At 45.6% G+C, this 25,905-nt stretch overlaps 1 protein-coding gene across 4 annotated transcripts in view; it reads right to left on the bottom strand.

The window, feature by feature from the left end:
- The window catches only part of VAT1L (vesicle amine transport 1 like), a 102,415-nt gene extending 80,110 nt beyond the window's left edge, over positions 1–22,305 (bottom strand). For 2 of the 4 annotated variants that reach the window (XM_081118403.1, XM_081118405.1), the window contains exons 1-3: positions 21,491–21,853; positions 6,447–6,576; positions 2,084–2,299 (exon numbers count right to left, since the gene is read on the bottom strand). In XM_081118403.1, the coding sequence (XP_080974529.1) occupies positions 2,084–2,299; positions 6,447–6,576; positions 21,491–21,717 (573 nt within the window). In that variant the 5' untranslated portion in view covers positions 21,718–21,853. Of the gene's footprint in view, positions 1–2,083; positions 2,300–6,446; positions 6,577–21,490 lie in introns of all 4 variants that reach the window. The other 2 variants (XR_013997532.1, XM_081118404.1) reach the window with 2 other exon arrangements.
- Positions 22,306–25,905: the final 3,600 nt, after the last annotated feature.

The following is a 25,905-nucleotide window of genomic DNA, read 5'->3' as shown; positions in this document are numbered from 1 at the left end:
GTAACCTTGAGCTCAGTGCTCAAACCGCACATCAAATCTCTGGTAGGAGAAACACTATTCAAGGAGACCCACTGGCCTTTAAACTTGCCTCAGATTAAGCCGGACAACTTCCTTTTGGCTCCAGGATATTTGTTTTCACTCTATTTTGTTTTACTTTGGTGCTATTAGACTATACTAGAGATACACCTTAAGAAAAGCATCGAGGAAATAATGGCACTTACTGTAACAGGTTTGTCGAGGATGTTCATTACACTTCTGCATACATTTCTTATGGGAAACCACCGAGAAAATCTCAAAACTTGGTACTAGTTATGACTCTCTGTAATAACTGGTTATTTCCATCAAGTGAATACTAGCTCACCTCGCTGGTCATTTCCCCGTTTGCACACAGTATTAGGAAGCTAAGTCCCAAGACTGTTGTCTATCATCAGCCAAGCTTTAGGGCATCCTGGCCTGCGTTACGTATGCCAACTTGTCTTCCTACCCTCACTGTCTCCTTCCCCCAGTTCCTTCACCTGTTTTCCATTCCAGCTCTTACTGTTGTGATGTCAGTAAACCCAGGATAAGGCACAGTCAAAATTTTATTTCCAGAGCTTTTTTTCTCTTTTGTGAGACACATGCTCCTGACACATTCCTCTTTGTTCCAGAAACAAATTCAAATGAAAAAATATAAAGACATGAAAGGAAACATCATCAGTGCCAATGTTTAAACACTGACTCTCAGCAGAACTGGGTTTAGCATCATCGTAAAGACTGACGCTTATGTTGATAATATGAAAACAAGTCTCCAACGCTTTGTATGCTGAGCACATTAAGATCATAAATGCCAGAATTCTAAATGGCTTGCTTGCTGTTAGCATATTAGCTGGCACTGAAATCTATTTCTTTTCTAAGGGATGCTTAGCTTTTATTATATCTTTACTCATGGTCAAAAGACATTAGCAAATTTGCTAAAATGATTGAAGACATTCCTCTTAAGGCATTCCTAAAGTTTCATCTCTTTGCCTTCTCTTTTGTATGGGAGCTTATTTTCTCAGAAAGAAAAAACAGAAATGTGCTTTATACTAGGTAGGGTTTTGATAATGGTAGAAAGGCAATATTTTTAAAAATCAGTATTAGCATGACCTCCATTGAAAATGTCTTCAAGGTAGACACAAGCATACGAGTTCACATCTGTGAGTTCATCAAACCACAGAATCACCAGCACTGAGAACCTCTCAAACCCCCCTAGATGGTATATTGGGACCTTCTCTTATTAAACTCTAACCCAAAGAGTCCAGGACATACTGTGTGTTCAACAAATACTTGTTGCATTAATGAGTAATACCTCTCACTCTCAGAAAGGCTGGAGTTCTCCAACCACAGCAGACCGTGACGGGACACAGTACTTGCCATGTGGCAGGCGTCTAGTACGTACTGAGTGATTGTCACTGAGACATGTCTAAACCGTGGAAGAAATGTCTGCCATCCCTGAGCTCCAGAGCATTAATTTTTAGGTTCATCACTTTCCCCCTTGTCAGACACACCTGACAGATGACATTCGCATGTGCAGCTACCCTCGAGGGTGTGCTGAGGTTTATGTGAAATTCCCATTGTGCTAGTACAACCTCAGCCTCCCTCTCTCCAACTCAAGAAAATACATCAGAACACAAATGAATTAGGATGTTATTAACATGGGAACCATCTCGAATTCGCGGCAATTTATTGAAAGAGTACATCATCCACCGTTGTGGCGTTTCAAATAGTAGCAGCGCAGGACCGTGAGGCGTCTCGCAGTGACTGACAGAAACGGCTCGCTGCAATACCAAGACTGAGAGTGCTTCTGACGGAAACCATCTCTGAGACCCGCTGAGTCCTGACATGCCATCTTGGGGACCTTCCCAAGCTCCAGAGCAGCCGTCCCTGAGGCTCACCGTATCCGCAACGCAATCATCTCTATGACCTCTTCCGCCCACGTGAGCGTCCCCAGCATGACAGATCATCCCTCCTAATGGAAACAGCTCACACAGGCATCTCATTGTCACTCGGGTGTCACTCCACTGCCACCACCATGACCTCGAGGACTCCCAGGCAGTCCACTTACCACACCGCCACCAGCCGAGTGCACGAGCACAGACATCCCTTCCCGGAGGTTGGCAACTTCAAAGAGCATCATGTAGGCTGTGACGAAGTTCATGGGGAACGCAGCTGCCTCGGAGAAGCTCATGTCGTCTGGGATCTTGTAGACAAACTCCACTGGCGTGCACACCACCTCTGCCCAGGCGTTATAATTGACAAATGCCATGACACGGTCCCCGATCTGGGCGTAGGGAAGCACAGGGTTAGTGGAGGTTGCTTAACCTTTATTGATGGGTTTCTCAAATACTCAATAATCTGATGAAGACTATAGATTCCTTCCCAGAAAAAACAAGCATCCAACCCCTCAAATATGCACACCCTCACCAGCCTCCCAATTTCAAGGCGTTTTTGGATGCTCTGAAGCCCATCTATAAAAAATTCCCATGGGCCATGGAGACAAGGTTCTTTACTTTTCTTGAGCATAAATACACAGTGTGAAGCACATTGCACACCTTGAAGTGTTCGTGTCAGAAGGTCATTTTACTGACTCAGCCTCTCATCTAACCTCTCTGTTTTGGAGCTGAGAAAAACTGAGCCATGAGAAAGGTTGCTGGGGCAAGGCTCAGAGTAAAATCTACTCTCGTTTGTTCTCTGCCACCCCACATGGATGCCCCGACAGGCTGGTTCACTGTGGTATTGGCATCAAAGGTTAGCAATGGATCACCGATCACTGTGGACATGAACGTGGTCATCAGAAGACCATGTAAATCTAAGTGGAGGACACTGAACAAGAGCTACCAGGCTTAGATCCAAATAGGAATATGCCACCAGGTGTGAGAACAACTATTATTTATGGAATATACATTATATGGCAGGAATTGTCCTAAAAACGTCTCATGTTTTAACTCAAAACCCCTATAAAGGGATGGCTGAGTACTCTGATTTATTTATCAGTAGTTTACATAGCTAAACACCACGAGAGAAAAAAAAAGCAGTTGTCCCTTTAAAGCAGTTATGGTGGTATGCTAAGTTTTTTTCATAGCATATCATTACTAAAGGGAGATACAAATAACTGAACTAATACTATTAGTTTGTAGGAGCTACAAAGTGCTAGTTACAGGGAACCATTCTGCTGTCTGTGTTAGTGGCTTGTACTGTGACTTTCAAATGCAATATTGAAACTGCTGTGGTCATAATAAATTCTCAATAAATTAACAGCTTTCCTATATGTGTGCTTTAGTATATAGTGTGTGTGTGTGTACATATGTAGTATTTAGTATATATATGTTTATCATTGACTCTACTGTTTTAATTTCTTTGTAGCTTAGCATTTCTCTTCTACCCCCTTCTCAACAAACAACAAAAGTCTCCTATGAGATGGGTTCTGTAAGAATTTCGTATTATAGATGAATGATTGTAGATTTTACAGACATTTAAATTGACGCAAAGAGAAATTCAAGTATAATCCCAAGGTCATGTATCTAGAGAGCAGCTGGGCCAAGATTTTAATCTAGGTAAGCCGACTCCATATAAAATAATTAATTCATTACACCTGAGATAAGTGCTACAAAAAAGACAAAATTATATAAGGGTGTAAAACAGGTGAACCTACCAAATCTGGGACTGTTAGTTTAATTCTTTAAGCCTCCGTTTCCTCAGCTCTCAAATGGGTATACTGTTAGGACAGGATCCTTATGAAGATTAAATAACATAATATACATGCCATACACTAGGCAGTATGCATGTAAGAAAAGAGCAATCAATGTTCACTCTTAGAAAGGCCAGATTGGTTCCTGATCTCATGGAATTCAGTTTAATGATCAGAAGCTAACTACAGACCCATTAAACCTCATGAAGCAGAAGGAACAGCTGTCTAATGAAGAAGCCGATGGAGAGGAGAGGCTGTCCCCCTGGCAATGGGTGTCTTAATCCCTGGAAGTGTTGAAGACCAAATGACGAATGTTGGGAATATCATCTTAGATGTGATGGTTTGGACCATCGGATCAATGCAGCCTAACACTGGCATCCGCTTTGACACAGAATCATGAAAACCCAAAGGTACAGACTCAGTACCCCAAAGTAGCCGACGGCCGCCAGTGTCCACATGGAGTGCAACGAGGAGTATTTCAACCACCGTGACAGTGAGGGCCACAGCCACCACGGCAGGGCTGACTGCCTCCCTCTTCTCCATTTCATTATCCAAATGGTGAAAGTGGCCAAGCCCATCAGAGTCTAGAAGTGGACAACTTTTAAAAAAAAATTCAATTTTATTTCATTATTTGATTCTGTTAAGAAAAAAATAAAAGTCCTGGATGACTGAGACCAAATTATTCTTTTACTGCTGTGCCTCTGGCAACAACTTTTCAAGCCTCTATTGCGATCGATCAACCAAGAAAGCTATTCAGTGTGCTGCTGCATGGAATTCCATCTCTAACGTGACTGAAAACCTTAAGTCAAAATTACAGAGGGAATCTTAGTGTTGGTTTTCTCCCAAATCACACCCTACTGGAAACCTGCAGGTGGTGTCTTTTATTTGAAAGTCACTGGAGGGAAGTGGAGGTGAAGGATAGGTTTGACAACATGCAAGCCAGGGCTAACTAGCAGAAGAAAGGTCATATATATAAAGAAAAAGATACATAATCAAGCAGAGAAAGTTCTCCCTCTACACCAGGGATGGGGAACCCTTTTTCTGCTAAGGGCCATTTGAATATTTATAACATCATTCACGAGCCATACAAAATTATCAACTTAAATATTAGCTTTGAAAAAAGCTCCTAGATTTATTGAATTTCGAGTCCCGCCTGCGGTTGCCTTGGCAGGGCCAGACCAGATGATTTCTTGGGCAGTATACAGCCCAGGGGCCAGACGTTTCCCACCCCTGCTCTAAACCAAAGCCAACAACATTCCTATCTACTGTTAGAGTCTAAAATAATGGATTATTTATCCCATGCTCAGAATTAATAGAGTTAGTAGTATGATCTTTTCCTTTGGGACCATGTGGAGGAGTGAAGAACAGATAATATTTCTTATATGCAGCACTTTCTGGGAGAGATGGCTCTGCCTCTGTTATATTGCTTATCTGGGGACAGAAAATGTAGTCATACTAAAGAAAAAAAAAATCACACATATACTACTTACTCAACATCTTTCCACTATATTATCTGAAAACCATTGATGAAAAGACTAATGGGTGAGAAGGGATCTCCAGGCATTCATCGTAATGAATTTGGAGCATATTAATATGTTCAGAGTACACTGAGGCTCAGATGCACTGAGACTGAGCAACAGGCTCAAATGCAACTCCAAGGGCGCTCTGGCATTTTATAGGATTTTTCTTCCTGCGCTTAGTTTTGCGGCATTTGCAGGTTGGGAGCAAGGGCAAAGATCACAGGATAGCGAGAAGGCTCTGGTGACCTGAATCCAGGTTCTACTACTATATATACCACCTTTCGGACCTCACAGAAAATTACTGAACCTCATCTCTGAGGAGACCGTAACAATGTCTACCTCTCAGGGCTGTGGTGAGGCTGAAAAAAGATAACTTGCCTGTGTTTCTGGTTATAGTGGATTCTCAGACGTTAGCTCCATTCATGTCTCCCTGGGGAAGCACTTAGTTATAAGTGAGAGCTCTTGTACCTAATTTCCATTGGTTTTTCTGACTCCAACTACTGCAATTTTGTGTGATTGATTTGCCCACAGTTTTTCAGTTTTTATAGACCAGATTCTATTTTATTTGCATTATAGTGGTAGAAAAGGTCCTATATCTTTTCACTGTTTAAATTTTTTTATTATGGAGAATTTTGAACATGTACAAAAGTAGTCAGAATAACATAATAACCCTTTTTATCCATTGCCCTAACTCACAAATCCACCAACCCATGGCCAATTCTGTCCCACTGACAGGTACCACTACCCTGTGGCTTTAAAATTTCACCCCAAATGCCACTTCCCCAATGTCTGAAATAATGATTATAAATGATTACTTAAATGCATCAAGATAGGAATATAGAGGCTATTTCTCCCCAACTTTTGTCTTTTGTAATTGATTTTTGAGCCAGAAGTGCTGAGAAAGTGTGAACTATGAGTGGGTGGAAAGGGTGTGCACACTTTAGTTAAACCAAGGCCGAATACCCTTATTTAATTTTTATGTAACATGAATAAGGGGATGACAAGATCTCCCCTGGCCAAGAGCACCAAGATGTTACATGAGAAAGGCATGAGACATTTGGAAAGTCCTATCATTTATAAACATTGTTAATAAGACCAGACAATAAGACATCAATAACAAGACACATAATAGATTACGTCAAGCATTTTTGCATAATCTTTTATTATCTCATTGGGTTCCAGATTAATATTACTCTTTCAGTCAAAAGTCAGAACATTACCTCGTATCCTTTCACGCTGTCCCCCAGAGCTTCAACAATCCCCGAGCACTCGAAGCCTGGCACCAGGGGAGTCTTGGGAGGGTTGTCGATGTTCCCTTGTCGCACCATCAAGTCAATGAAGTTTAAACCGCTGTGGTCAGCATATAAGAAAAGAGAGAACTTCAAAATGAGGTTCCAAAGCAAGCACTGGCCTGGCTTTTCTTCCCTTCCCTGCCCCACCCTTCCTCGCCCACCCCATCCCATTCCTCTCTCCTTTTTTTTTTTTCCTTTCTGGAAAAGTGTGCCTAATAGTAACATCACTTAGTTCAATGTCACCAATAAAGCAAAACTCAATTATCTCTATAGACAAGGAATGCTTTCCTGGCAGTTAAAATAGCCGTTAGAGTTTATACTCTAATTCAAAAGATAGTCCCTTTGCCCTCTCTCAGAGCCAGCTTACTCTTACTTTAAAAACACATATTGACTAGCCTGGTCATTAGCCATCTGAGCACTTAATCGTGGGTAGAAAATACACTAGGAAGGAGTTATAAGAAGACACATGGAAAGCAGCCAGACACAATGGCCATTAGCTGACTTATGAGAAAGGGAGAAAAAAGACCTGATTTAAAAGGTCTCAAAACAACCGTCACTCCTCAACCGTCATACGGATTTACATCAGCAGCGTGCCACAAACAGCACCCATATGGTGACTATGAGCCATCGGGAGACGACATGATGTCCAGCTGGAGGAGGGCGGGCTCGAAGAAGAGAGATCACAGGGATGGACCAATGGATGGGGGAGGAATGGAGGGTTCATTTCAAAATTTTTAGATATCTCTGGATGGGAGAAGTTATTCAGTGTTTTTTATTAACATATTACTTTTAAATTAAGAATATTATCATTAAAATATGTCAAAGTCATCACCTTGTAAAACCATATACTCGATTCTAATGACGCTCCAAACTATATATATATTTTAAGAACTACGATTGGGAATTGCATTTAACACCCATTTACTAATCAAATGAGAAAACACATCCCAATACCTATGTATTTTTTTCCACCAGATGTGATTCTAATAGACTTCCTGTTTTTATAAACCACCATCTATCTAAGGAAGACTCCGCTTATGGAAACAAAACTCCTTGGTCTGACCCAAAGCCCGGTAACATCTGACCGCAACTGCTTTCTCAAGCAAGTTAACTTGAACTATTAAACACAGCTTACCGATTTTTTTTCTTGGCCTCTTTGGAGACAAGGAAGCATCTAACTCCACCTGGTCTCAACTCATCAGTTTTATCCATAGAGAATGGGCATTAATGAGGAGGACGACTTCCTTAAAAGTTTCATTCAAGAATCACCATCATCTTAAGGTTTTCCTGCCCACCGTCAGGCAAGTTTCACTGGAATCCCTCTAATGTGAGCGCTCCTTGAAGGCAGCTGTGTGACTCGTGTTTCTTTGCCTCCAAAGCGCCTGGCACAGTAACATAGTAGGTACTCAAGTAACATGTGCTGAATGAAGGAAAACTGGACCTTTGGAAGTCTATACACACATTTTAGAAATGTGTCCATTTCTCCGAGCATCCCTTGGCCACGCTTGAAAAGTAGTATGCAAACGGCAGCATATATTTTTGAATAGTCAGGAATATTCTCTATGTTATCCTAACACCCAACTTCCTGAATGCTTTAGAGTTTCCATTTCTAAAAATCTCAAACTCTATTACCGTGGTTCTCAAACTTTATTGTGCATCAGAATTCCCAGGAGGGCTTGTTAAAGCACAGATTGCTGGGCCCCATCCCTGAGTTCCTGACTCATTAGGTCTGAGGTGAGGTCTAAGAATTTGCATTTCTAACAACTTTCCAGATGCCGCTGCCGCCGGTGGTCTGGATACCACACTTGCAGAATCGCTCCTGCATCATTTCTTTTTAAGCTACTTCAAGTCCTTTTTGGAAGGAAGCTAGCTAAAAATTAATAGATGATTATTAAATAAATAAGAAAAGTAAAAGCTCTCTCATGTCCACTAGGGCAGTTGAATGTTTTATTGTAGTCCAAAGAATGATATGCACCCTTATTAAGTGTGGTCTTATTAGGTTAGGTTCATCATTCCAATCTGCCTGGCTCTTTCTTGAATCCTAAATTCTTTCATCCTTGGCTCTTTCTCCTGGATTTGTGTCCTTTGAAAATGTGTTTATCAGACCATTGACATCTATGTCCAAATTGCTGATAAAAATATTAGATGGGCTGTCATGTTCCTGGTTATCGAGGGTATTTGTGAAGACTATGAAGATGTCACGGAGGGAATTTAAAATACAGGACTAGCTGACAGGTTTAAAGTTTCTTCGAATCATGAGCTCTTACGATTCTATGAACTATCTCTAAGACACTTTGAATTTACGTGTAACAAGTACTCAGTAAGACCATTTATTTATACTCAGTCTCCCCTGGGGACACAGCAGGTGTTTATTTCTAAGAAGGTTCCTGAAAAAGCTAAAATCTCTAATGCTCCATGTTAGATGTTGACCAAGTCATTGACTTCCAATCGGTACCTGGAAGCGATTGGTTATGTAAAACATTCAATCTAATTAAATTTAAATTCAGCAGCTCCCTCCATGGTTTGGGGCTTGGCTTCGCACTAATGTTACAACAGTGACAATGACAACTCTACCTCCCAGGAGTTCAGAGATAAGCAAATAAATAACTACACAGCATGACAGTTCCCCACAGGAGGTGATACAAGGGTCAGAGGTAGCACAGGGAGGGCAGTTATTAGCTCATTTGGCAGGAATCAAGGAGGCTTCCACAGGGAAGTATCGCTTGGGAATGGCTGTGTCGTCCCCCCGCCCCGTTCCTCGACTTCTCCAGCCTCACCCCCCCCCACGGAGGGGAAGAGGCACTATAAGGCCGTGCAAAGTGCTTACTGCTTGACTTCTCACTGGAGACCCAGAGGGACGGGGTCCCCGTAGAGAACCCATCCATTTTTGCTATAACATGACAGTTACCTCCTAAGTTCATGGCTGCTTATAAAACAAACAAACAGCGTTTAGTAAAACATTTGTTTCAATAAGAAAAATGGGATGAAAAATAGGCAGCATTGTGTAAGAGGACACACGTCAGTGACGGAAATGTGTGTGTGTGTGCTGTCCAACATCGGCCCGCTAGCCACGTGTGGTTCCAGAACATGTGAAACGTGACTAGTGTGATTGAGGGTCTGAACTTTTAATTTTAGATGACTAATATTTCAATGTAATTAGCCAGGAAGGAGGCAGTAGCAGAATCACTACCCTCCTGTCTTCCCCATCCATTATGAGCAACTCCAAGGCAGAGTGTTTTAAAACCCATTCTTTAGTGTTCATTGCTTAGCACAATCCAGTCTTGCAAACGACGATTCCTCCACTGGAGGCGTGAGTAGGGAAATATGTATGTAGAAGTGACTCAAGCTCCCGCCTTCTTTCTTCTTGCTAAAGGGAATTCTCTCTTAGCCGTGCTCGGCTGGCAGCCTTGCGTGTATGCTGGTTGTGCTCAGGGGGAGAAGGGAGACCAAAGACCTGCCTTACGGAGGTGCTTTGGGAAGAGCAAAGATTTACCCCTGAACAATGAAAGAATAGTTGTGAAAGGCTAGCAGAGACAGATGCAAGACAAGAGGTGGCAGGGCCGGGGTTGAGAGTCTGAGAGAGTTAAAAGACCACAAAGAGAAAGTCTGGAGGTAACAGGAGGCACTGGGGAGGTGTAAATGGAAAGGGAATGTTTTTGAGAAGTTTTCCTCTGGAGCATGAGTGGACCCAGCTTTTGTGTTTTCTAAAGGACCAAATAAGATTTGACGGTGCTTTTCAGGTATGTTGGCAGTTGGGCTTCCAGTCAAGAGCAAATAGGCCCGGCTACATCAAGGACACAAAAGGAGGGTGGGGAAGCACAGGAAGCGAAAAAAAGTCAAAAGAGCAAAAGCAAGAGGCTGAGTCTCCCCATAAGTGTTGCTGGCTGAGGACAGAAACGGTTGAGGCTCCCGGGGGATGCGAGGGTGAAAATTGCCTTTGCTCTTTCTTTCCCACGAAGCGGCAGTCCCAGAGGCAAAGACCGTCTCCTCTGCGGTCAGACAGAGAAGGTTCTCAAGGATCTGAAGGCAGATAAACCTGAAAGCACCGTCTCGGGAAGGTGGGCACGTTGCTAGCTGCGCTACACACCCCTGGTTCCCGTTCCGGCTGCCAAGGGTTGAGTCAGAGCTCATTCCGAGGTCCCTGATCAGAACACTTTTAGCAAGTGCAGCCAGGAGGGTAACAGAGGATCCAATCACCAAGTCACTCGGATGAATCATAGGAACGGTAGGCTTAATAGCGTCTCATTAGCTGATTGAACTAGATGTAGCATAGATAAATGAAAAGCAATTCTTTCTCATCTTGGACAAGGGATCCTCTTTTTTTTTTTAAGAATGTCTGTAAGTTGATGGATAGCCTTTTTAAGAAGCAAGTGTGTCTGTGTCGGGAGGAAGGGGAAGGCGCTGTGTAGAGCGCAGCCTGAAAGCCTCATCAGCGTTCACTGTAGAATTCAGGCTGTCTCAGCCAGTGGGGCCCCCCCACATATATATCTATTGGCATGAAGAGCAGATAAGCCTCCTGGGGGAAAGGAAAAACAAAAACTCATCCTAACGGAGATGTGAGTTGGAGAACATAAGCCTGGATGAAGAAGCCTATGGTGATGCAGGAGGGAGGCTTGGTCGGGAGTGTGGTGTTTGCCACCAAGGAGCTTGTGTCCAGGACAGAGCAGTAAAAGGCGGGTGCAAAGTGAGTGAAAGTGTGGCCCTGGGGAGACAAGCCTGGCTTATGGCACAGCTCCCCTTGCCTTGCTAGTTGTATGTCTTTAACAAGTTCCCTCACCTCTTTAATCCTGTCTCTTCAGCTGTAAAAGTTTAGTATCATAGAATTCCCCTGAAACACTTAACCCAGTACCTGTGGCTCAATCAAGTACTCAATAAAGGTCATTATGATAATAATGATAAATAATTAATGCCAAGAGTGTCATTACTATTAACTACAAACAACAGGCCTGTAACATATAAGACGTCCATGGCTTCAGGGTAAGGTAGGAGGAGCAGAACAGGGCGACAGGAGAGGGTCAGAATCAATGAGGGAACCAGGAGATATTGAGAGGTATTGAAGGGTGGGGGTGGGGGTGGGGGTCCTGAGACCTACAAAGAAAGTTAGGGATAGTCATGGACATACTCTTTGTTTTCAAATTGTCCCCCCCCCAATAGTTTGAAGTATTTATTAATTTTCAAGTTTTATTGAGATAAAATTGACATCCTGTTGGGTTCAAGTGTGCAACATAATGATTTGATAGATGCATATATTGCAAAATGATGGCCACACAGTAAGTTTTTAGGTAAGCAATGTGTTAACAGCCAGGCCGGCGGGCCCTGGGTTCCTAGGGATGCGAGCATAGAGGAATGCTTCGGTAAGCTCTCGGAGAATAGCAATCATCAGAAGCCCCACAGCGGGTCCTCTCCAGAGCCCTGGCCTCCGGCGCTCATGGAGCCGATGTCGAAAAGGAGAAAACTGACAGCATCCTGAGAGGTCAGAAGCCCACATTTGCCAGCCTAGGGAAAGCAGTTATTAGAGATGAACTCGGAGATTCAAGAGAACAGACTGTGTAAGGGAGAGGTGTAGCTCCCTGAAGACATAGCTCCTTTGGTATTCTTTTAAGTTTCCCCTAAGAGACCTGCATGCTGGAGAGGTTTAGGCCTCTTGTCAGAGAAAGCCGAGATGACAGAGGGGAGCCTGCAGCCACACTGGCTTCGAGTGGCCACTGTTTGTATTAAGAAAGTCATATTTACAAGGGAAACGGCAACTTCTGCAAAAATGTACACCTGACGTTTGGGGAAATGTCAGTAATATATTCAGTCATCCTCCAAAAAGTTACTGGGTGCCTACTGTTAACCAACCACAAGGCTTGGTGGTCATCGGTTAAATGACAATAGACAAAGTTTCTGGAATTTCCAAGACTGGAGGACAGTAAAGGAACACCAGTCGACATGGGTGGTGAACACACAATAAGTGCACAGATAATGTGTTGTAGAACTGTGCATCTGAAACCTGTGTAATTTTGTTAAACAGCGTGACTCCAATAAATTCAATGAAAAGGGGAAAAAAGAAACCTATTACGGCTTTCATATTAAGGGATGGGAGAGTGAGCATTTTTTCTGTAAACAGTGTGAGGCATTTTCTCCCCCATCCCAGTGTACTATAACTACCTTCTGCAACTGGGGGAAAAATGATGGGCCTCCAAGTTGAAAATATTACATGTTATTTAATATGATTCAGTAACTTTGTGCTGAAAAATGTAAGGTCCCAGGATAGAGAATGGAGATGTCTTTCCCCAGTCCCCTCTCTGATTCTTCACTTTTTCTGGTAAAGAAAACCGTCTCTTATCCCCCATGACGGCTACCATTTGGATCAGTCCAGTGTGTTTCTTACTGCTCTCTTCTGGTAACAGTCCTCCATGCCTTTTAGAATATCTGCGTCCACCCCAACACACACCCATGCACACTTCATGCATTCCCGGTGGGGCTATCAATTATGATGCCCCATTCTAGGTCTGGCTAGGAGGACATGAGACACATGTGGCCAGTCACAGCACCTCATTCCCTTGGGCCACAGAGACAGATATCCCGGGGCTGGTATGTGATTCACAAAGGGCGATCAGATTCCTTCCTTGATATATCAAAATTGGGAGAAAAAAATTCTCTTTGCCCTGGGTCTTGCTAAATCTGTGCCAGGCAACTGGAGCAAAAGGCCACCATAGTTCCTAGTGCCAAGAAGAAAGCTTATAGCAGTAGGGGTGCCCGAAGCTAACTCATGAGGAGAGAAAAGATAAAAGGTGGAAGGAAAAGAAAGGGTAGAGCCAAGAAGTCCAGCAACCTGGTGGTCAGCATGGCTGAAATAAAAAGAAGTCAGGGCAGAAGTGATTGGTGTTCCTTTTGAAGATATCGAAGCTTGGCCCAGTTTCTGGCACACAGTAGGAGCACAATGCATTTGGGTTTTGTTTTCTTTCTTGTTTTTTCAGGAATTAATCTGGGTCTTCTTGCTTATGTCACAGCATAGTGGCACATCCTATCTGGACCACTTTTTTTCAATCCTCACCCAAGGGTATGATTTTATTGATTTTTTAGACAGAAAGGGAGAGAGAGAGAGAAAGAGAGAGAGAGATGTGAGAGAGAAACATCGATTGGTTGCCTCCTGTACGCTCTCCGACTGGGATCGAACAGCAGCCTAGGTATGTTCCCTAACCAGGAATCAAACCCGCAACATTTTGATGTACAAGATGATGCTCCAACCAACTGAGCCATCTGGCCAGGGCTGGGCTACTTTTGAGTTAGGGTCTTATACCCTTTGGGGGAGATACATGGAATCTGAATAGAAACTCCATTCAGAAAGCTTTATGAAGTATAGAGGAAGTTTCTAATATTCTTTGCATCTTTTCCCCACCATTAATATGTATTAAACAAATACTATGTGACAAAGGACTTCATTCAACAAATATTGAATGTGCCAACATCATTGCTAAGTACTTCAGATGCATTGCATTTTATAGCCACACACAAAAACTCTGCCCCATAGATATAATTATACCCATATCACAGATGAGAAAACTGAAGTTTCAAAAGACTAAACCTTTTCCTAAGGTTACACAGGTTGCTGAAATTATCAGAGCCAAGATTTGAATCCAGGTCTGTTTCATTTCCAACATTCACTATTTTGTTACCAAAAAGGATACTGCCTCCTACCCAGTTTGGGTGCATAGTCCTGTCCAAGAAATAAGTCATTACCATTATCATCATTCCTCTCACAGATATCTTGCACTAGGCTCGGAGACTACATCCGTTTAGAGAAGTCAGGAGTAAGGGGATCCAACCCTACATCTGCCAAGGGGGTTCCTGGCTCCAGAACAATGTTGGGGATAAGGCTTGGCTAAGGGGTCAAGGGTCACTCACAGAAGGAGCTTGAGGTCAGAAGCTCACTGCCTGCTTTCATCAAGAAGATACCACACTCAAAGATGAAACAGCTCCTTTCGCTGGAGTATCTATTTTTGTCTCCTGGGCCTTCAGACATTAAATATACTCATTGTAATACCAAGACTCCAACCAATTTTCTGTGTGAGATCACACACAGAGGGATCAAACTGATTTGAGATTACACTCCTTCTGCCCTTTCCTGTGAAGAGTCTCTTCTTGCTCCTAATTAAACTTATCTTCTATGACAAATGCCAAGATGCCAAAAAAAAACCATCCTTATTAAGAATAAGAAGTGCCACATACTTGGGGACATAGGGTGCTATTTTCCCATGCCTGGGTGAGCTGTGTTGTCAATGGTGAATGCCAGTGATGTGCCAGAAGGTCATGGATTTTGGTTCCTTTGAATGAGACTGAACCAAGGTGCAGAGACTGGACTATACCTATGCACACCTTGCTATCAGAGAAATCTCTGCTACCAATCGTGGGTGGGTATGCCGGCACCTGGTGTGAGGGTAGCGATAGATCAATTCAAATCCATTCCCAACCCTGGGAATAAAACTCAGAAGCCAGCATCCTGCCCTGGCCAGTGTGGCTCAGTTGGTTGGTCACCGTCCTGTGCACCAAGAGGTTGTTGGTTCAATTCCCAGTCAGGAAATTGGGTTGCAGGCTCGATCCCCAGTGGGGAGCGTGCAGGAGGCAACCAATCAATGTATTGCTCTCACATTGATGTTTCTCTCTCTCTCTCTCTCCCCTCTCCCTTCCTCTCTCTCTTAAAAAAAAAAAAATTTTTTTTTTAATCTTTTTCAAAAAAGACATGGAACAACTGGACGGCATCCAGTGTTCATTCTGTCTTTTACAGCCCGAGTGACTTAGGAAGGAAAACAACCTTCCTAAGCACCCACTGTATGCACGGAACAGTCAGGACTCTCGCAGGCTCTCCGCTAGCCTTCGAAACAATACCCAGATGTGGGTGTCATTACCGACGTGGCGATGTGGACAAGTAGAAAGTGTTATTTGCTTCTGATCACACAGGCATGGTGAGGCAGGCAGGGTCCTCACTATTTGCTCTCATCGCTGAGTCCCGGTGTCCTCTCTTAGGAAGTGAGGGTAATAACCTCAAGGAGTCGTGGGGCTCAGGTGAAAGGTGGACAAGAATATTAGGCTTTGTTCCTGCAAAGATGCTGCAAGTGGCGGGGAGGGGGAGCGTGATCATCAGTCATCGTCCCGGTTGCCCGTCATGAGCCACCTGCCCTTGCTTTCTGACTAGCGCCTGTGTCATTAAGATCAGGCCACTGTTCATGGAAACCTACTACCGTCAGATGTTCTCCACTCGCCTTTTCTATAAAATAGAAGAATCACTGATTCTGGGCTTCCTTTCATCTTTGAATTGCGGGGAGACAAGAAGTGCTTCCTATTACCGGTTGAAGAGCAGACATTGTCACCACCCCCAGCCCTTGCCAGGGAATATGCAGACTTCGATGGAGAAAGAACCCTGAGGTAGCATCGTCCATCGTCACCAGTGGGGCTCAGCGTGACTCAGCACAGGCATCCTTTCCTGTCAAGCCCTGACACCTCCGTCCAACACAGTGATTCAGGACACTTTCTTCCCATCTCTGTGCCAGGGTGGCTCCTGGCTTGGGTATTAGATACACTCCAAGCAATTTCTCAGTTTTACAAACATCTGTGCCACTTAATCTCATGTACTCCATTTGTTTATTTGATAAACCCAGGGAAGATCATCTTGGCCATATTTCCTAGGATTGACCTTATCAGTGACAGTTTCATGCTGTGTTATTTGGGGACATCCTGTACTCAGGTTGCCGGTGTAGCAAAAGCCCAATTAAGGCAAATGGGGTAGAGGAAGGAAATCGCATGCCTCTAGTGGATCCAAGGAGTGGTGATTATATTTAATTAGCGTGGGCATTCGGGGTGGTCAACAGTCGTAGCAATTTGATCCTAGTGAATCCCCCAAACATCCTATACCTCAGAAATGGAGGGAGGGAAAGTGGATGTGGTGCAGAATCACATTTTGGGGGGAGGGGGAGATGGCACTGGGCAATCTTGAGTCTTATTAGTTACACTTCAAATCAGCCACACACATTCATGGTTCTCTCTCTGTATTTCTGATTCCAGTCTTTGTGTCTGTCTGCCTGTCTGCGTCTCTTGGGGTCTCGGTCTCTCTCTCTCTCATGCCTTTGTCACTATGTCTCTGTTTTTCCAACTCCTAAACGTAAAGAGTCCAGGAACAAGGCAGAACTTGGATTTCCCCACCACTCTTCCACTTAGCAGTTTGTGATCTTGACATGTCTCTGAATGTCAGTTTCCCTGTCTTTAAAATGGAGATAGTAATACCCATCTTGTTGAGTTGCCATTAGGATAAAATGAAACAAAGAATATATATCAGGCAACTCAGTTCTTGGCTCATAGCAAGGGTTCAGTAAATGTTAGTTCCCTCCCCTATCTCCAATACACTTTACCCTCATGATATATCGGACCCCATCAATCTGTTGGCTTTCCTCTAGTGTGACTTGCCCTCGGTCCATTTTCAGATCAGCCAATGGAGCCGTGACTGGCTGGAACCATTTTTCATCCAATTGGTCTCATTCCAGCAGTTTCATGAGGCCTCTTGCTGTAAATCAGTCTGGGAAAATAAACGTCCCCAATCCATTAGTGCCTTTCCACCAAGCCAATTTGAGCCACAAACCAGACAGGGCTTGTTAATGGCCACTTAAATACATTCCTGCAGCCCCACTTGGAGACCCTCTGCCTCAGCTTCCATGAGCTCCTTCCCAGGAGAAGCTCCACTGTGACAATACTGCTCACAACAAAGGCATCGATCTGATCCTTATCAGTTATGGGGGGGGGGGACACCACGCACCTGGTTTGCCTAGGAAAATCCCACTTTGCTCCTGTAGTCCCAGAGCAATTATTTTAGTGCCCCTTTCAAAAGAGTTCCAGTTTGAATGATAAACTATAGACGGTGTCTATGGAAACAAAAAAATAATCATTTAAGTAATAATAGCTATCATTTATTGACCACTTACTATGTGCCAGGTATCATCAGAAAGGTCTTTATGTACTGTATCTCATTTAAACTCCATTACAATGCTATAAAGGAAGGTGCTGTGATTATCTCCATTTTATAGGAAACTCAAGTTTAGAGGAGTAAGCAGCATGGTCAAGGTTAACCACCAGTGTAGAGGGCACACTGTTTGTGCTTCACCCATCCCCTTTACTGGGCAGTGCACCCATCCACCAGCTGCTGGGAGTGCTGGTTGCTCGCTCAGAGCAGTCCCCTTCCCTGCTTCCCCCCTTCCAAGGGGGACTGCCCTCAAGTCAAACAGATGCCACCTCTGCTTGAAAGGTTCCATGTCCTCACTCAGGAAGTAGCCCCCAGCCCAAAACTATCTGAAGAACGTGGCAAGGAGGGGGTGGTGTAGGGGTGCAAAAGGCTTCCCCCATTGCTTCTGGGTCAGATTAGTTCTGTGGTACAATTCATGCTCCGGAATTACTGATGGATCCAGCTGCAACCAAACCTTCTTGCTTAGCTTCTTTCCCTGCCCTGCCCAGCTTCTCTTGCTCCCATCAACCACTTAAAAAAGCACCCCCGTCTCAGGCTCTGCTTCCAGGGACCAGACCTCAGACATCCAGTTAGCAAGTGGCAGAGCTGGGACTCATGTCCAGGAAGGTCTCATGCGTAATCACTAAGCAGGTGTGACATGATATTGCCTACTTACAGACATGATCAAAATGATGGCCCTCAAGCTATCAGGCTGCCAAGAACTCTGTTGTATAGGCACAGTTATGACAACACCCACAACAACAGCTACTATTTATTTAGTGCCAACAGTGGGCAGTCTCTTTCTTGTATCTGATCCTCTCAACACCATGCAGTTCATATTATTATTCCCATTTTTCAGTCGAGGCATGGAAAGCTTAGAGAAGTTAAGAGAAAGGCCCACTGGCGTTACACGGATAGAAAGTGGTAGGGCTTTGGCTTCCACCCAGGTCCATCTTTCTCCAAAGGCAACATGCTTCTTCAGTTTGGCTGCTTAAATCACGTGCCGTGTAACTTGTTCAATGAATTGCTGATAAAATCAGTTCCCCATCAAAGCCAATGTTCTTGTAACAATTTAGACAGAAAACTCTCATATCCCACACTCCTTGAGTTGGTTCCTTCTGAGGTGCATGTGACCATCATGTCTCTACTTTAGGGGAAAAGCCATTTTACTCTGGAAACAGCCACCGAATATTCCCTTAAGCCAGACATAAAAAGATCAAAGGAGCTATACTCACAGAGAAAGGAAAAGAAAGCAAGCTTACACTCCAAAGGTCTGGAGAGGTAAATCACATTTCTTTACCATGGAGAGAGACAAAACAGAATAAAGGGAAACGACAGGGTTTTAAGGAGACACAGACCAGGATTCAAATCCTCACTCTACTATCTGTGTGATGGTTTTTGGCAAATTACTCAGTATCTCCAAGCCTCCATTTGCTCTGTCATTAATACCTATCTCATTGGGCTCATAAGTGAGAGGGTGTAAATGAGATATAATATGTATTTTCCCCACCCCTTTTCTCCCATATCCATAAAATTTACAGAGAAACCAACTTGGGCCTTCATTCTGGGTCTGAATACTAGTTCAGATGAATTATACTTTATCCCCAAGCAAAAAGCATATCCTATTTGATGATAAAAGGCCTCCATTAAAAATAGAGAGCAGATAAAAGAGGGACCTTCATCCAGGAGACTATCAACTGATTCATAAAAATACCGAATGAGTCATCCTGGCTCTCAAGGCTAAACTTACAATCAATGGGCATCTTTGGCCAGCCAATCTCGGCCCAGTGGAGGAGGAAGAGCCCAGCGGGCAATCTTCACAAACCTATTTCAATCCCCCCTTGCAAAACGGATGAACCCTGCTTCCAGCTTGGTGAAATGAAAATCAATCTGGGACCTTTGCAATACTGTATTCCAAATGCTCCCCCTGGCCTAGCTGGCTGGCTGAACAACTAGGGTGGGGGATCTGCAATGGTTCCCATGTGGGTGTGGGTGTGTGTGTGGGTGTGTGGGTGTGTGTGTGTGTACGCATAGAGCCCTAATGAAGAACAGGATTGAGAGTCTGGCATTGAAAAATCAATCTCCTAGCTTTCATCTTGACATTTATTATTTCAAAATGCTTCAGTTCCTGTCAGCATGTATGCACTTAGCATAAGGCTAGAGAACCCAGACCTACTGGCACTACAGATGATATTCTTTTCTTCACAAAGTAGCTGCAACATTTTCACTCCCTGAATACATACTCTGACAGAGTCCTAGAACCCAGTCCTTAATTTGGATGGAGAATCATAAATGACATATACACAAACACACACACACACACATACACATACATAAAATATTTCTGATTGGTGGTTATGGAAGGTGAATTCTCAATACGTGGTTTTAATTTTACTAGGCAGACATTCTTCCATCAGCAAGCGGAGAAAAGTAATGACACAACAATCCCCCTCCAAGCATCTTCCCTGGATCCATTCACTCAGCAATAACTTATTTAGGATGTACTGTGCCGCGCACTGGGGATTTATCTTTGAAAAGGAAAGATGTGAGCTCTGCTCTCAGGGATCAATCACTTTGGTCCAGTCAAGAGTTAATGAAATATAACTGCATAGGAGCCCGTTTGCAAAAGCCTCTTCGCTTGCCCAGAATTCCCCCAGGGAGAGGCCCAAGAGTCCTGTTTAGAGTCCAGCACGACCAGCCCCCTATATGCAGAGCGAGCCAGAGACCGGCGCCTGCTTCTCTCAGCAGCTGCCTTCCAGTCTAGAGAATGAAACCTGCACCCGCTCTCAACGTAGCAAGGGCAGGGGGATCCCCTTTGCTTTCTTCTTGCCTCTAGATATGGTCCCAGATTCTGGGCTTGGGGCTCTAACCTGAGCTGGCTGCTGTGTTAAGGAGCAGTGTCTGTTGGGGGATTTAAAACACATATGTTTGGGCAGGGATAGGCCCACCTCACTGTGCTAACAGCAAGTTCCCCTTAGGAGCTTCCCAGCTGCTGCATACAGAGCTCAGAGTCTGGTCCAGTGAACACCCAGGTGAGCCCCTCCTCCCCCCAGAACTTCAGGGAAAGGCTCCTATAGTGACAGCAATCAGAGAGACTTAAACACACAGGGGGGGGGGGGGTCCCCCAGGAGGAGTGGGGGAAGACAAGGACAGTCAGGTTGGTGAGCTCCGTGGAAGACAGGAGCGGGAGGTCAGGGAAGATTGATCAGGTTTGGGGTATTTTTCCCCCCTCTTCAGAGAAACACAGAAGAAAAGGGTGGGTTAGACTTTGGCTTCGGTGCTTGGTACCTAACTCCGTGCTTCCCAGTTCCTTTCCCCAGGCAGGCCACAAGGAGGGACTGTGCAGGAGCGGGGGAGTGAAGGACACATTTCCCCAGCCTGCATCCTGTCCCCAGCCCCATCAGGATGTCACATAGAGGTTACAAAGACCTATGACCAGATGCCGGCCATGGCACTCAGCGGTGGCAGGGTGATGGGCACACCACTCTCTCTGAGCCCCGGTTCCCGCACCTGTAGCGGGGGATGCTGACGGTCCCTAACTCACTGGGTCCCGGGAAGTATTAAATACGATCGCTCACATAAAACTCTCCAAACCAAGGCTGGTGCACCGTAAGCCGACGGTTATTGTTATTATGTTTAACTATGTTGCCATCAAGCCTCCCGTCCCGGCAGCTTCCCCCACAGCGCAAGCATCTAGACCTGGGAGCGCTGGGCGCCACCACCCAGCCCTCGGTCCCCTCCCGAGAGCCCGCGGACTCCTCGGGTCCCCTCCTAGGTCTGGCTCGGGGAGAGGAAAAGCCACCTCTCAGCATCCTCCCCAGCATCAGCCGCGGCTGGCGCGGAGAGGCTCTGAGATCGGGGGTCAGGGCGCGGAGGGGGGCGCCCGCGGCGGGGGTCCCCGGGGTCGGCGTCTCGGCGGAGGCTCGGCCACCTCCTCCCGGGAGCGCCGAGCGCGCAGAGAGGAGAGAGAGAGAAAGCGAGAAAGGCACGGATACTGGACCAGGCTTTGACGCGGATCTTGAGCTCGCCGTCCTGCGGCTCGGGCATGGCCTTCCTGGTGACCCGCAGCTTGTTGAGCCCCCCGAAGCCGGCCAGCACCACGGCGCGCATCTCCTGGGCGTCCCCGAGTCGGTGCGCGCCGCCGCCGCCCTCCGCCGGCTCCTTGCCGGGCTCCTTCTCGATCATCTGCTCCGTCTCTTCCGCCTTCTCCACGCCTTCCTTGGCCATGGCGCTCGAGGGCGCGGGGCGCGCGGGCTGCGGCGGCTGCGGCGCGGGGGGCTCGGAGCTCCTCTCCCGCGGGCTCCTCCTGTTGAATGTGGGATGCTCGGCTGGGCAATGGCTGCAGCCGCCGCGAGCCGCGCCGCGGTCCACGGCCTCCGCCGTAATCCTCGCAAGAGCCGCGCCCGCGCCCCCGCTCCCCTCCTCTCTCCGCTGCCAAACGAAGCCTCAACTCCAGTTTCTGAACCAGTCGCCCGTCAGGATCTTGATCGCAGCCCCAGAGCCAGATTTTTCTCAAGATTCGTGAATAAAACACGCAGAAAGGCCACCGCGTCCTCCGTGGTGGGCGCAGTACTTGGTTATATACGGCGCAGGCTCGGGGCCTTGAAAGGGACGGAGATGAATGTCTGGGCCTGGAGGACGCCTCCCCTCGACGGGGTCGCCTCCTCTCGCTCCCATCTGCGGACCTGCGGGAGCCAACGACGGAATGGACGGGAAATTGGGCTGTTTCCCAAACCACCCGGTCCTGGCTGGAAAGGCAGAGAGGTTCGGGAAGCGGGAGGCAAGAGATCCCGCACATCGATCTCAAAGTGTCCAAACCCAGAGCCGGTTCGCTCGGGACACGCAGGGTCAGCGCGGATGCTCTTTTCCTGGCATCGCTAGGAGCTTCTTATGATGGCTCATTCTCACCACCCGCGTCATTTCGGGCCATTCCAAAAAGGGTCCTGTGCGCTCCCTCCCCAGCACAGTAACCCCCCCCCCCACACACACACACACCAGTAACTGGCTTTATGATTTATTTTTGTTATAGAACCCTTAAAAAAAGAAATGCTAGAAAAACTTGAGTTTCCATGATAAAAACTTGGGGGGTTGCCTTGCGCCCGTTTGAAAAAGACATAGTTGAGGACTGGTCGGTGTGTATTCTAGTTACTGTGTAGCCACTGCCAGCCTTGGGATGTTGGGCCGCTCGTTCTACCTTCCTGAGCCTCAGCTCTCTCATCCAGCAAGTGGATACATTAATTTTGCTTATTTGCATTGTGCTAAGGGCTGGGGTGGGTATGACTTTTAGTGATACGTGGCTCTGACCTTTGTTGTTGTTAATCCTCAAGGGAGGATATTTTTTCCGTTGATTTTTAGAGAGTGGGGGGAGGCGGGGAGAGGTGTGAGAGAGACATATCATTGATTGGTTGCCTCCTGCGCAGGCACCCTGACTGGGCTGGGGATGGAAACTGCAACCCCAGCTACATGCCAGGGATGAAACCTGCGACCCTTCCACGGGCCAGCCTATGTTCTAACCACCCACCCACACCAGCCAGGGCGTGGTTCTTACTTTTGAGGACCTCATTCTGGGAGCATGAGTCAGGTATGACACAGCCCCCACAAAGACACACAGAATGAATGGTATAAGTGCCTCTTCTCTCTCCATTTTCCACATGCTTCTTTGCTTTAAACACCTTGGCCTTCTACCCTCAAAGAGTACTGTGTCCCCTCCTACCTCCTGTTGTACCCAGGCTTGGAACCTGTGGCCCATGCCCTTCATCTGGTGATAACTCCTACTTCACTCTCAACTCAAGTGTCCATTCCTTGCAGAAGGCTCGCCAACCCCCAGGTTAGGTCGGCATCCTTTATGGTAAACCCACGGCATGTGTGACAAACTTTTGTACGATTTCCCGATAACGTCTGTTTCCTTTTCCCAAGTGCGATCTTCATGCATTTTCTGCTTTTTATCCAGCATGGTTTCCCCGAAACTTTGCACATGATTGGTTTAAAGTAGAATATGCTCAGAAAATGCTTGTTGAGTGAACGAATGACTCAGTGAATGCAGATGCTACAGCGGGAGCCTGGAGGAGGAAACCACTGACTTACCCAGGGAATGGAGAAGTCTTCGTGGAGGAGGGGGCATTTGAGCCAGGCCACGAAGGATGGGCCCTGGTTCTTCAGACAGGGAAGATCACGTGCACATTCAAGCACATCAAAAGGTGGCAGGCAACAGGGCTTTGAGACAACACTGGCTTTTTCTGTGTGGGCTGAGCATCGGCTGTGTTTATCGATCACTAGAGATAAAGCTGAAAGGTTGTTAGGAACCAGCTTTTTTTAAAAAAAAATTTATCTTTATTGTTGAAAGTATTACAGATGCCCCCCTTTTCCCCTCATTGATCCCCTCCACCTTGCATCCATCCCCGCCCCCCACCCCAGGCCTTCTCCACACTATTGTCCGTGTCCATAGGTCATACAAACATGCATCTAAGTTCTTTGATTAATTTCTCCCCCCTTTGCCCCCCAACCCCACCTTCCCTCTGAAATTCGTCCGGCTGCTCCATGGTTCTATATCTCTGTATCTATTTTGTTCATCAGTTTATTTTGTTCATTAGATTTCACATATGAGTGACATCAGCTTTGGACAGTCTTTGCATACCATGCTATACAATTTATCACATAATCGTGGAGGCAATGCGCGCCGCTGAAGTCTTAAAAAAAAACAATAGCAAGGGAATGGCATTACCAAAACTGCATTTCAGGATGATGACTCTGGCAGTACGTGGGTGATGGATTAGACGTCAGAGGTACTGGAAGCATGGAGCTCATTCAGAGACTTAGGGCAGAAGAAATGAGTTAGTGAGAAGCGCCTCAACTGAGGCAATGGCTGTGGGATGGAAGACAAGGGGTGGAAAGGAAGCTGAACAGACAAGGTTTGGTGAGTGAATTGAACATTTTACTGTAAACCCAACTGTCCAAATTATTAAGCCACTTTGCATCGTGAGTATAGGGTTAGATTGGACTTTATTCTGAAACAAGATTTTTGAGCGCCGATGGTTTATTCTGGAGGTAATCCCAGGAAGCTCCCGTCAGGAAGTAAGACAGTGAGACAGGGACGTGATAGAAGCCAACGCAGGAGCACTAATGAGCAGGTTCCTGCAGGGGCAAATGGGGCTCAAACACACAGGAGACCCCTGGGAGGCAGGGTAAGCAAGCCTCGGGGAATTGTCCTGCTCAGGGAATGAGAAAACAGATATTCACCACTAAATGTTCCAGGCTAAGGTCTGTTCCTGGACGTGTTAACTCCCTGGCACTTTCTTCCTGCCCCATGTACCTGGGCTGAGAGACTCCCCAGGCAGGTAACTGCAGACCTTCTCCGTAGGAAGCCATTACCTGTCCAGGGAATGGTGAGTCCCAAGGGGGTAGGGGCTCAGCAGTGATAACATCTGATATGTGATATTGTTTTGGGGTGTCTACTATTCTAGACACTTTAGGTATGTTTTGCAATTTGATTTTTAGGATAACCTTATTAAGTAAGCACTATTCTCCCCACTTTTCAGAAAAGGAAAGCGAGCCTTAACATGGTGAATTATCATGCTCAAGGGAATGCAATGTTCGTGGTGAGATAGATACAAAACCAACTCCAAATTGATGCTCTTAACATCTCACCATGCGTGGTTATTTGAATGGGCCAAGTCAGTGCTGCCCCTGATCGATAATATTCCATGGCATTTTTTATGTTCTCTGCTCTTTCATCGGCCCTCTCATGTCTCTGTCCCACCAAGATCCCTTGCCTTGGTTCTGAAGGTTTTCCCTTTGCATCAGTAAAGTAAATCTACTTTGCACTCAGCACACAGCATGTTTAAGAGAAAGTGTTTGCTCTATAGTATGTTAAAGGGAATATAATTTCTCTCTCCAAGGGAATCTTCTGGCTGTTTACAAATTCCAAATTATAATTGGTATGCAGCTGATTGTCACAATAACTGAAAGGAAACACACCACAGTCGGTGCTGCTTGGGGGAGGAATACTTCCTCGGAGTCCTGTATGCCACTATTTGGATGGTTAAGTATTCCCAAATCTGCTCCTCCCTAGAGGACTGTCGCAAGAGCCATACTGCAAGCCATCTCTTCAACTAAACACAATAAATCTATTTTCCATTTTTAAAATTGATTCCTTGGGCATTCTCTTTGAGCTTTAGTTGTGAAATATCTTACATGTAGGGCAGTGTCAAACAGAGCCTAACTCAATTAACTTGTACATGGCCTGGGAACGGGTGTATGTGCCTGTGAGAAGAGTGTCAGAGGGTCACATTCAGGAACCCCTCAAGGTGTTGGCCATCTGAGGGAAGTATCACCCAACAAAGGTTAGGTATTTGAATAAGGATATGTGGGAAACAACTTTAGTATGATTTTAGGAATGGGTTTTAAATAACTTGGAAC

This window comes from Miniopterus schreibersii, assembly GCF_964146895.1.
Source record: "Miniopterus schreibersii genome assembly, chromosome: 18".
In the NCBI taxonomy this organism is placed as follows: domain Eukaryota; kingdom Metazoa; phylum Chordata; class Mammalia; order Chiroptera; family Miniopteridae; genus Miniopterus; species Miniopterus schreibersii.
This window is presented reverse-complemented; position numbering and strand designations above follow the sequence as displayed.